The sequence below is a fragment of the Octodon degus genome, unplaced genomic scaffold (assembly GCF_000260255.1).
Source record: "Octodon degus isolate 3935 unplaced genomic scaffold, OctDeg1.0 scaffold00255, whole genome shotgun sequence".
NCBI classification, from domain to species: domain Eukaryota; kingdom Metazoa; phylum Chordata; class Mammalia; order Rodentia; family Octodontidae; genus Octodon; species Octodon degus.
In genome coordinates, this window is record NW_004524831.1 from 676,923 (window position 1) to 690,067 (window position 13,145).

The window sequence follows — 13,145 nt, forward strand, 5'->3', positions numbered from 1 at the left end:
CTCTCTCTCTCTCCCCCTCTCTCAAATAAATAAAAAAAAAAAAAATAAATAAAAGAAACCTGCAGCTTTCCTGAAAACTCCTCACTCTCTCTCCTGCTAAGAACTGTAGCCCTTTTCTGTTGTATTCTAAAACCTGCTACTTGGGCCGGGGAGATGGCTCAGTGGAATAAGCGCTTCCCTGGCTAGCGCAAGGGCCTGAATTCAATCCCCGGTTCCGCAAAAAAAAATAAAATAAAATAAAAAATAAAACCTGCTACCATATCCACCACTTCTACCACCAGATCCATAACCACCACCACAGGGACTGCCAGAGCTTCTTTCACCAAAACTGCCCCACTTTGTGGGTCCATAATTTGACTGTTGTTGTACACTAGAATTTCCAAATCATTGTAATTCCCACCATCACCATAGTTACCTGTAGAGGACCACCTGAGCAGCTCTCCTTGAAAGAAAAGTGACTGTCTCCATTTTGGCTGAGCCTGACCCTATTTCCTTGTATTGATATGTACAGAGCTGGCTAGGACTTCTCTTTATCCTTTTGGGTTTGGGGGGTTTTTTTGGCAGAACCAGGGATTGAACTCAGGCCCTACCGAGCCATCTCCCCGGCCCCTCATCTTTATCTTTCAGTTGGCCTTAAGCAATGTATATTGGTTTAGCTGAGGTGCTGGTGACAGTCTTTGAAGGTGGCGTGTATGTTTCCCTGGCAACCTACACGTGCTGCTCTTTAAAGTGAGCCAAGTCGAGACAGAACCAAGAGCCAATGCTCTGCATGCCAGCTGGGATCCAGCCTTGAGATGGAGGCTATGAGTTCCTGGGGCTTGAAATACTACGTCAGAGCTAAAGCACCAGACCCCCGAAACATTAGATACTATCTGAATAACATAATGCAAATTACTTTCTCTGCATATACTCTCAGCATATGACAAAAGTAAATGTAGGCCACCTACCTAGATCAGCTCACAATACTCACCTAATTCCCACAATTCTCAGTCATTCCTCCTCAAGCCACTCCTCCACTGAATAAAACCTGGGTGCAGCCCTGGGTCAGTCTTTTCATTCCAGAAAGCCCATCTTTGTGGCTGGACTTAGGGCCCCTTGGCTCCCCAATAATTATAAATAGAATTTAGTGTCTTTACTTTTGCTGTGGGTTGCACTGCGAGTGGTAGATTGGAATTAACTTGGTGGGATTCCAATAGCCTATCTTTGAGATTACAAATATTGACTTCTTGGACCGAGACAGAACCTGGAGAGGACTCCTACAGTTACCACCACCAAAATTTCCTCCTTTGTTGTAACCATTACAACCTCCTCCACCACCATCACTGAATCCACACGTTGGTTTTCTATGCTGGACCATCATGACCATACCATCCTCTACTACTGTAACTAGTACCACCACCATACTTTCCACCATTGCCTCTAAATCCATTATATCACCATCACTTCATTCATAACTACCTCTGCTGCCAACTTCTCCACCACCACAGCCTCCTCTTCCACCAAAACTTAAAATTCCCTCCACCACCTCCAAAGTTTCCTCCCGAACCCATAAAGTTGCCAGATCCACCTCCACAGCCTCTTTGTGATCCAGCAGACTGCATCTCTTTTTTATGTAGGGCCTTTCTCACTTCACAAGTATACCCATTAATAGTGTATTTATGAACAACAATTTTATCAACTGTGTCATGATTATCAAAAGTTACAAAAACAAAACCTCTTTTTCCCACTCTGCCTGTCATCCATAACTTCTATGGTTTCAATCTTGCCATATTTTTCAAGGTAGTCTCTCAAATTATATTCTGCTGTATCTTTTTTAATACCAACAACAAAAATTTTCTTCTTCACTATTAGATGGGCACTAGGCTTTACTGAATCCTGTCTAAAAACAGCTCTTTGGTTCCACTACACATCCATCAACTTTGTGTGGTCAAATACACTGTTACATTCACCTCTTCAACACAAGAGTAAGTCACAAAACCGAAGCCCTTGGAGCATTTTGATTGTAGATCCCTCATTACCACATAATCCGTGAGTGTGCCCCATGTCTCAAAGTATTCTCTTAAACTATCATTGGTAGTTTCTTTTTCTTTTTTTTTCCCATTGGTAGTTTCAAAGCTCAGACCACCAATAAACAGCTTCCTCAACTGCTCTTGTTCCTTTGGATCATGGCCCTCCATTTTGAGACCAGCCTTGCCTCTTTCACCTCAAGTTCAATATAGGACCAAGCTTTATCTGTTTTCACATCTAGATATTTATAGCATTGAGTATATCTTGCTTCTAGCATTTAGAATTTTGAATCTAATTTGATAGAAAAATACTTAATTAAATGCAAAATAAAGGTTATGGATAATTAAAATCCATGGGAATTTACTTATTTAACCAGTCTATAGTTCATGAAAACATGTGAAGAGTGGTGGCCTATAACTTATAGGCCAGGGACAACAAATTATGTCCATGCACTTGAATATGAGAAATTCTAGGGCCGGCCAAATAACTCAGTGGATTAAAGCGCCTGCACAGGCAGACACAGGGGTCAGAGGTTCGATCCCCAGCATGCTGTGCCACCACCACCCCACCACCACCACCCCAGACATGAGAAACAGTGATTGAGACTGGACATGGTGGCATATGCCTGTAATCCCAGCTCTTGGGAGGATGAACACTGGCAGATCACTAGGAGTCCAATCTACATAGTGGGACCCTGCACTAAATAGAAAGAAAGAAAGAAAGAAAGAAAGAAAGAAAGAAAGAAAGAAAGAAAGAAAGAAAGAAAGAAAGAGACAGATAACAGGAGAGGAGAGAAAAAGAGAGGAGAGGAGAGGAGAGGAGAGGAGAGGAGAGGAGAGGAGAGGAGAGGAGGAAGGAATTCTAGAGTGGAATAAGTGAGCATAATGTGGGAAGAAATATAAATGAAATATATGAATGCAATGAAAACCAAGACACTGCAAATTAACTTGTCACTAAATACATTAGGAAAGTTTCAGCCCAGTGAGATGGCACATGCCTGTTCTCCCAGCTCTTGGGAGACTGATAAAGCCAGATTGTCATGACAGTCAGGACTGCTATAAGTTCAATGTCCAGCCTGTCTATGAAAAGAGGACAATCAAAATTATGAAGCAGTGGATTAAAGAGGTGCAGGGGAGTTGGGTCTCCGGGCCTGCCCTGCTGGCCCCACACCCAGGGCACACTGAGAAGGCAATTGAGACTGGGCATGGTGGCATGCACCTGTAATCCCAGCTCTTAGGAGGCTGTAAACAGGCAGATCACTATAAGTCCAATCTAGTAGTAAGATCCTGAACACCCCATAGACCCTTCCTTAAAATACTGGAAAAAAAAAAAAAGATTATGAAGTGAGATTCATTTACAAGCTCCCACACAAAGAAAAAAATTAAAGGGTCAGCCAGATAGCTCAGCAGACTAAAGTGCCTGCTTAGGCAGATGCAGGGACCAGGGTTTGATCCTGGGCACCACAAACTATGCAGGCCACACCCCTGGGCATGCTGAGACAGTGACTAAAACTGGACATGATGGTGCATGCCTCTAATCCCAGTACTTGGAAAGCTGAAAACAGGAGAATCACCAGGAGTCCTATCTGTGTAGTGAGACCCTATACACCTTGTACTATATACATTTTAAAAAAAATTAAATTTCCTGGCAAGTGCAAGGGCCTGAGTTCAATCCCCAGTACCTTAAAAAAAAAAAAATTAAAAGTAATACAGAGTCACTCATAAATCATATCTAAGGTTTTTAAAATTTGTAGGTGTAAAGTACAATAAAAGACTACAAACTTTCAGGACATTCTGAGCAATATGATAGATACTTTGCAAAACATACTTGAAAGCATGCGAATTTCACTTTCATATTAATCGAAAATGACACCAATGGATCTCAAGAAATAAAACAATCGTCAGTGGCTGCACATGTAAATTGAATATTGATGCATGATTCAGCTGATTTATATACCTCTGGAAAAAAAAACACATTTTGTTTCATGTCCATTCACGGAGAGTTGTCCTTAGAAATCTGAACTGCGTAGTCTTCTAGCCTGTGTGCACAGGTTATCTATTGAAATGGGGAAGGTAAACGTCAATGCCTTTAGAAGCTATAGTGATGGGCCTGTGAAGATAGCTTAACCAACTAAGGACTGAGTGCCTGCTAGGCAAGCTCAGGGATCAGGATTCGATCCCTTGGACTGCATGCTTCCCCAACCACACCCCCGGGCACACTGTGCAGGCCACAGAGACCCAGTGTGTTGGCACATGACTATAATCCCAGCACTGGGGAGGCTAAAAATGGGAGGGACACTACAAGTCTCAGCTTTGTACTGAGACCCTGTACCAAATACATAAATTTTAAAAAATTAAAATTAAAAAAAAAGAACCATATCAAGTAGGCCCTGTCCTTAAGAGTATTGAGGGGACAGTATGGCAACTTAAAATAACATCAGTTATGGTGAAAAAACATTCACTTAGAAAATGTTCCTGCTGTTTGTGTAAAGGTGTCCTGCCAAAGCCTCATGCAGTCATGGGACAGCTTCTGGAGTTTGTGATTATTGTGGATGTGGATGCTGCACCTGCCCTGGGGCAGGTAATTTGATTACAATGTAAGGAGAGAAGAGAGGCTAGTTAGTTCCCTGAGCTACGGCCATTCCCTTTGCTCTGTGATCTTTGCCTCCACAATGGAAGGTTTCTTTCTGACATGTGCTACTTTGCCTGGGAGCCAGCTAAGTATGCAATGAAACCTCCAGTAACTGTGAGCTTAAAAAACCTTTCCTTCCTTCATTTTGTGTGTTAGATATTTGTCCCAGCAATGACAAAAGAGTAACCGAGACAGATCCACATGTCAAAAGCTAAAACTAGACCCATGTCTATCACCATGCATTAAACTACAGTCAAAATGGATCAAAGATTTAAGTACTAAAACAGAAATACTGGGGCTGGAGAGATGGCTCAGTGGAATAAGCGCTTCCCTGGCAAGTGCAAGGGCCTTAGTTCAATCCCTGGTGTCTCAAAAAAAAAAAAAAAAAAAAAAAGAAAGAAAGAAAACTATAGGAAGATAGAGGAATAAAGTAAATATGATAAAATTGAAACAACCATGTTAATTATACTAGTCTTTCAATTTGTATGATTGCATTATAAAATTATATGAAGGAAAAATCATGGTAGCTATAAAACAGAAATACTAAATCTACTGGAGAAGGTAGGTACAAATCTTAAATATGTATGGGTAGAAAGACACTTCAGGAACAAAAAACAAACTACATGGGAAATACTTCAAAGAATCAACAACTGGGATCAACTTTTTTGAAAAGTTTCTGCATGTCAAAAGAAATCACTAACAGAGTAAAATGAAAACTCATCAACTGGGAAAAAAAAAAAACTGACTGCTCCTTAGATGAAGGACTTCTATCTAGAACACATGAAGAATTAAAAAAACAAGTCCCCCACGGGCTGGGTATGAGATAGCTCAGTGGCATAAGCACTGCCAGTCAAGTGCAAGGTTCTGAGTTCAATCCTCAGTACTGAAAAGAATAATTACTTTGGGCTGGGGATATAGCTCAATGGCATAAGCACCTGCCTGGCAAGCACAAGGTCCTGAGTTCAATCCCCAGTACCACAAAAGGAAAAAAAAAAAAAGTCAGGGTAAAAAAACAAGTACCCCGAAATTCAAAGACCCAATTTAAAAAATGGGCACCTGAGATGAATACACACTTCTCAGATAAAGAAATATACAAGGCAAATAAATCTATGAAAAAATGTTCAACATCATTGGTCACACAAGAAATGCAAATCAAAAGAACACTGAAATTTCATCTCATCCTGGTGGGAGCGCAGACTAGCACAACTACTATGGAAATCAGTGGGAAAAGTCCTCAAAATCTAGGATTAGGGGCTGGTGAGATGGCTCAGTGGTCTAAAGCACCTATTTGAATAAGCTTAGCAAAGCAAAGGGACCACGGTTCAATCCCCCAGCACCACATGCCAGCCAGCCGCGCCCCCTGGTGGGCTGAGCTGGCCACACACACACACACACACACACACACACATAAATAAATAAATAAATAAAAAATTAAAAAAAAAATCTAGGATTAGAGGTCCCATTCAACACAGCTATTCCCCTCCTGGATATTTTTTCCAAAACTGAAAACATCACACCACTGAGAAACATGTGTGCCCATGTTTATAGCAGTGCAATTTTTCATAGCTAAATCTTGGAAAAACCTAAATGCCCATCAACTGAAGAATGGATAAACAACATGTGGTATTTTTATTTTTTTTAAATGTTTCCTTTATTTTTTTCTTTTTTTTTTTTTATGGTCAGCCCAGCCCACCCTGGGAGCGGGGCTGGCAGGGCATGTGGTGCTGGGGATCGAACCGAGGTCCCTGCATGCTTGCCTAAGCTGGCCTAAGCAGGTGCTTTAAACCACTGAGCTGTCTTGCCAGCCCAAGATATGGTATTTTTAATGCAAAGGTGTATTACTCAACTATAAAAAAACATAAATACAAGGCTTTTATAGGTAAGTGGATGCAACAAGAAACCATATTCGTAAGTGAAATAAATCAGCTCTGGGGCTGGTGAGATGGCTCAGTGGTCTAAAGCACCTACTTAGAACAAGCTTAGCAAAGCACAGGGACCGCGGTTCAATCCCCCAGCACCACATGACAGCCAGCCCCGCCCCCTGGTGGGCTGAGCTGGCCACACACACACACACACACACACACACAAATTAAAAAAAAAATAAAGTGCCTGCTTAAGCAAGCTTAGGCAAGTATGCAGGGACCTCGGTTCCATCCCCCGCACCACATGGTGTGCCAGCCCCACCCCCAGGGTGGGCTGAGCTGACTATAAAAAAGAACAAAATAAATAAAGGAAACATTTAAAAAAAAAAATCAGCTCCACATGCATAAACATCATATTGTCTTGCTAGTGTAAGAATATGAAAGAAAAAATAAAATCTGAAAGGTACAATAAAAAATAAATAAATGATGGTACCATCAAGAACCTAATAGAACAATAAGATACTGTAGCACAGACAATATTCCTAGATTAAAATACAGAAATATGCCATGTAAATATGTATCAGGAATAAATAAGCAGATTGGAAATTGTAAGCATTATACCAAGTGCAACTCAGTGACACAATTTCACAAAAGTTACAATCACATGTGAAAGAGACATAAACACCACAATCAAATTCCTCTCTCATTCAGCATGCCCCTTTTGAACTAGTGTCTTAGTTACTCTTCTCTCACTGCTGGGACAACATACTCAACACCCAAAATGAAGGAAGGAAAGGTTTATTTAGCTCACTGTTACTGGAGGTTTCAGTTCATACTCAGCTGGCTCCAAGGCAGACCAACGCAAGGCAGAGGGTAGCCGTTCATTGTGGTGGAAGGCAGCAAAACAGCAAGAGCAAAACAGAGGAGTAGCAGCAACAATGGCTACAGAGAGCAAGTCTGTTTCCCTTAAACTGCATTCAGGCTATCTGCCCTAGGCAGGGTGGAGTATTCACACCCATAACCCCAGCAGTACTAAAACCCATAATCCCAGCCTTCATCATGAATTAATCTCAAACTCTAGAAGTCCCTGCCACATGGCTGCATGAGGCTTTGGGAGACAACTAGACACAAATCATAACAATGAAGTCCTTTAGTTATCACTGAACTACAGACATTCCATGAGCAAAAGTGCTTCTCTCTCTGCACTCAGACAGAAATTTCAAGTACCTGTGAATGCTCTACTTAAAGAAGATCCAATTGTGGGTGTAGCAGGAAGATCCTTCGGAAGTTGCCTCTTTCATCATTATTTCGTATCTCTTTGTTTACATGTCTAATATAACACCAAATGTTTAGCATTATAAGCTATAAACGCTAATGTATTCATCAGTTTATTCTTTTATTGCATGACTATAGATGTAAGAGAAGTTTACACATGCTTTTCAAGGGCCCTAAAATTGATTTTCATCAATTTTTTTTTTCAACTTTTATTTGATTTTTAAAACATGCTATAATGACTTTGGCATTGGGGGAGATGCTAATTTTGGAATTTTCCATCATGATAATGAAGTTCAGAGTGGAGGCAACTCATTCATTTCAGATTTCTTATTTAAACTTTCACCAAATTGAGCATAACTAGGTGTCTTTGGCACTTTCTTATCACTGGGACAAAACATAGCCATCAGTGTCATATGACTTTACCCTAGACCATAGAGGAGTCCAGACTCTTGAAAACTAATCACAGCAGGAGGCCCAAATGATAGCTGCATGCAGCCCCACCCAGAGTCACTTCCCTGTGACGAGGATGGGACTTTGCATGGTGCACTTTCCATGAAATCCCCTTTTCTACTCACAGGTTGAAAGTTTCTCTCCTTTGGCATATTTCTTGGTCCAAAGTAAGGTTCTCAACTCCAGGCACCTGATTTTTAGATGTCTACTATGTCATACTTCTTGGTTTGAAGACTCCTAGGTTATTAGTAAAGACATATCTGAATTTGTCTTCATGTGAGAAGGGAGCAGGACCTATGAGATGATATCTGCCACATGGCCCTTTCCTCTCAGGCTCTTTTCCTGATGCAGAATCTACATGGGGAGGTTGAACATGTGATTGTGAGAACAGGAAAAACTGTGATCATACCCAAAGGCAATAGCAAATAAGTGTGCTCCTCCACAGAAAAACAAAAGACTTCTTTTTTCCCTTATCATTCCATTTAGGGTGTGTTGGCTGTTGTCAATCACATGTGAAGTGGGCCTTTTGCCATGTGCTATAAACAAGTTATCCATCAAGAAACACAGAGCCTTAAAAATGAACTAGCAGGGCCAGCAAGACAGCGCAGCAGACTAAGAGCCTGTCTAGGCAAGCTCAAGGACCGGGGTTCGATCATTGGCACCACATGCCACCCTGGCCTCGCCCCCTGGCATGCTGAGCCAGACACTAAAACCAGGTGTGGTAGCACAGGCCTATAATCCCAGCACCGGGGAGGCTGAAAGAAGACGGTCATTGCATAGTGAGACCTTGTACCAAATATAAGGGAAAAAAAAGGACTAGCAGATTCACTCTCACCAAGGGACACACCACAAGTAATCACCTCAAAACTCTAAGTCTTTTCATAAGTATTGGGTTCACTGATATGTTTGAAATGTCAAATCTTAACAGTAAAAATAAAGAGAGATCTGTACCCCTTTAGAAGTCAGGGGAAATGAAGCCCAAAAAATTAAATAAATAAATAAATAAATAAATAAATAAATATTGCCTACTCCTTTCTACTTTGAGAATTCTAATTATATGAATATCTAATTATATGAATATAAGTTTCTTGGTTTTGACACAGTGAGCTATTATGACTGATCTGTAAAATCTTTCATTTTTTTTAATTTATTTATTTATTTGTGTGTGTGTGTGTGTGTGTGTGTGTGGCCAGCTCAGCCCACCAGGGGGCGGGTTTGGCTGGCATGTGGTGCTGGGGGATTGAACCGCAGTCCCTGTGTTTGCTAAGCTTGTTCTAAGTAGGTGCTTTAGACCACTGAGCCATCTCACCAGCCCCAATTCTTTCATTTTTTTGGACAATTTTTATTTCTATATTCATTTACGTTTGTAAATTAAAAAAATTTAAAAATTAAAAAATAAAGTAAAAAAGATATTGTAATATTGTAAAAAAAAAATCTTTACAGTAAAAAAAGAGCATTTTATAATAAAAGCCCCATGGCAACCAGAATTTCTTCAGAAACAATAAACAAAACAATGTATGTGGAAAAAAATAAATAATGTATCTGTCTGTATGAGACACAACCTTTGCAAAATTCTGCCACTTCCCATACTCAAGTCCTTTGTGATAGTCATAGATTTAGAGCAAGAAAGTAATTTTCATCATGATAAACCAAATTTACCAAAATCTTATTTTTAATTCACAACACTTAGCAAAAATCATCCAGTGTCAACTGTCCATCCTCCACATTGCTTCCCTCCCCACCCTACTTCAGCATATTACAGGGCCCATGATGACACTTAAATGTACAGTACAGAAACACTTGCCATGACTAACAGGAACCCTGACTGTAATGCTAACTACTCAGCATTGGTTCTGTGACTTGAAATTTTCCATTCTATCACCTGTCTGGGTGGTACATGCCAAATAGCATGACCGGAGTGGGGCACATTGGTACAATATAATAATATAAAACTTCAAGGAACTAGAACCAAAATTCCCAGAGTAGTTTTCACTTCTCCAAACAGCACTCTACTGTTCTCCTAATTTAGTTGCTCAGGAGAAACAGGTTAAAAGCACATTACCTGAAGTAATTAGGTAAGGCTCATGTTCCACAGGATACCCCATGAAGACTTTTAAGAAATGACTCAAGGGGTGATATTTGAGCTTGAAAGGGAAAAATACCTTGACAAACCTGAAGGTATTTGTAGACAAAATTGATTGAAAATGCACAATAATTTCCAGAAATGTCAAGCATAAATAATCAGCTTTTCATTAAATCTTTTTTTTTTCCTTTGTTTCTGCATTCTTAGAAAATGTATTAGAGAGCCTGGGTTTAAAGCAGTGTTTCAAGCTCAGCTTGAAGGCTTACGACAGTAATCCCAGCACTCCGGAGGCAGGAGGAGGGCGGGCAAGTGTTGAAGGCCAAGCCAGGCTACACAGATAAATTTACTTGGTTCCGGTCTCATTGCTCACTGTTGTGAGATTACACCTTCTGCCTCATGCAGTAACACCACAGAGAGATGAGCTCTCATTTAGGTCATGCAAAGAATAATTTTGCATTTTGAGGATGGACTCTGGGTTTTCCCCCAAACAGCTACATTCCTCAAACTGGTGGAAATTCCAGTGTACCTGGGGAAGCTCAAGAAGCCATTCTGGGCTTGCAGTGTCACAGTGGGGACAGTATGCAGGGGAATTAGAACTGTCCCTGCCTCAGCAAAGGGGGGGGGGGGGTGGAGGACAAATGTTAGGCAGGAACAACATCTTAGGAACATCTTAGGAAGACCTCAATGTCTGGAGCTCAGCAGGGAGGCTCTCAACTGCCACACCTGGTTCTGGCCACTCACACAATCCCACCCCACTGCCAGTTCCCATCCCCTAAGGTTACCATTGGGTGGCTTGAGTGTCTCTGAGGATCCTTCGCAGCCCACAGCAAGATGAAATCACAGAAACAACAGGTCAAGGCAGCCATAGGCCCTCAGTCTTGAACTCACATGGAGTACTTCCGCCTGAGGACCGAGGAAGAGCCCGCCTCCCTTGGCCCACCCGATTGGGTATTTCCGCCAGCGGACCCCTATGGATGATTGGCTCCTGGACAGCGCCTCTCCTAGCAAGTCGATCTCACCTCAGCTGATTCATACTTCCTTCAAGAGTTTTTCCTCTGGCTTTCCAGAGCTGCCCTGGGTTTCCAGTGCGCTCTCCTGAAGGTGGGTCCTGCGTGTGCTCAGAAAGTTCCCAGGTGAATGCTCTGCCAAAGAACCAATCACTTCATGACTGGAAACTTCATGAGGCCCCGCCAGCCTAGGACAGATTGGAATGGGTGGCGGCTGCTGTTGGCAATGAGGCGCAAGGCTTTATTGATAAGATCTGCACAGGGTGTTTCTCAGTCTCCTCATTTTCATTCAAGTAAATCAGTATATCCACCAAGAGGAATACATCACTGTGAAATAAAGACACCACACATAAATGGTAACCATTTCAGAAAAACAGTAAAGATGAAAAACCAACAGCCCATTTCCCTCAGACAGGCTACATACTGTATCTAGTGTCATAAAAATGCCTAAATTATGAAGATACCCAAAGCCAAACATGAAGTTTAGAATGATTGCTGAAACAAAGCCACACACTTAACCACTCAATCACTTCCTGGTGATAAATATTAGATACAAAAAAAAAAAAAATTTAGACTCTAAGCAAAACGTTATGATTCTCTTTCATCCCATACATCCAACCCACAATATCAACAATAGCAATAGTAGATTATTGATTATGTCTCCAAAATTAGTATAAAATCCACTCACCCACTTCCCTAAATGTTCTCATTAGTGTGGTCCAGGCTGCCATTGTCTGACCCCTGGAGTTTTGTTGGTTTTTTTTTTTAATAAATTTTTTATGTATTTATTTATATTTATTTATTTTGTTTTGATTTGTTTTGTTTTTTGAGGAACCGAGGATTGAACTCAGGCCCTTGCACTTGCCAGGCAAGCGCTTATTCTACTGAGCTATCTCCCTGGCCCCCTGACCCCTGGATTTCTACGCCAACCAGAAAAATAGTTTTATGGCTTTTGCTCTTGCCCCAGGGGTACACCAGCCACCCAGCAGCCGAGGTCCAAAGCAAACCTAATCACGTTCTGAAAACATCAGTCAACGGTGCTGGTGAGATGGCTCAGTGGTCTAAAGCACCTACTTAGAACAAGCTTAGCTAAAGCACAGGGACCACGGTTCAATCCCCCAGCACCACATGCCAGCCAGTCCTGCCCCCTGGTGGGCTGAGCTGGTCACACACATATACATAAATAAATAAAATTAAAAAAAAAAAAAAAAACGTTGGTCAAACCAAAGCATGTGAGATCCCGCTCATAATCATTCAATGTTTTTCCATTACACTTTAGATTAATCTCAGCTGCTCACTATGACCTGTAGCCTCTGATCTGGCTACTCTCTTCCACAACTCCAGCTGGGACCACCTTCTCCACTCCCTCTCTGGTTCAGCAGCACCCTTCTGTTTCTTTTTTTTCTTTTTTTTTTTTATTTGTAAATATTGTACAAATTTTAATAGCTTAAATTGTATATACAGCCAAATAAAAACTTGCATTAACAAGTGGTGGGCTCGCATCAGATTGGGGTCCAGCTCCTCTTCCTGGCAGAGGCTGTGGGTTTGAGAATGACCTGAAACCTCCAGGAGTGAGGACATTTTCACTGTTTTGCAGCTAGAAAGACACACATTTTACATATTGAGCAGCAGCCTCAGAGAGGCTCAGTATCCCATCTGCGTCAGATCAAATAGGGCAGCCAGGACCTGAACACCCTCTTAGCCAGGTTGACAATAGAGTGAGGTCTTTGGCTCTTGTCCATGGCTGGCTAAGTGTGAAGGCTACTTGGACGGGATGGGTGTGTCAAAGGCAAACCTCTCTTCCTGCCTGCACATCTCTTGGCCTGCCTC

The 13,145-nt window shown here is 41.5% G+C and overlaps 1 protein-coding gene across 1 annotated transcript in view; it reads right to left on the reverse strand.

Moving 5' to 3' along the window:
- The window catches only part of LOC111814010 (zinc finger protein 555-like), an 8,478-nt gene extending 7,158 nt beyond the window's left edge, over positions 1 to 1,320 (reverse strand). The window contains exon 1 of the mRNA XM_023706425.1: positions 1,267 to 1,320. Coding sequence (XP_023562193.1) covers positions 1,267 to 1,320 — 54 coding nt within the window. The remainder of the gene's footprint in view (positions 1 to 1,266) is intronic.
- Between the last annotated feature and the right edge of the window lie 11,825 nt (positions 1,321 to 13,145).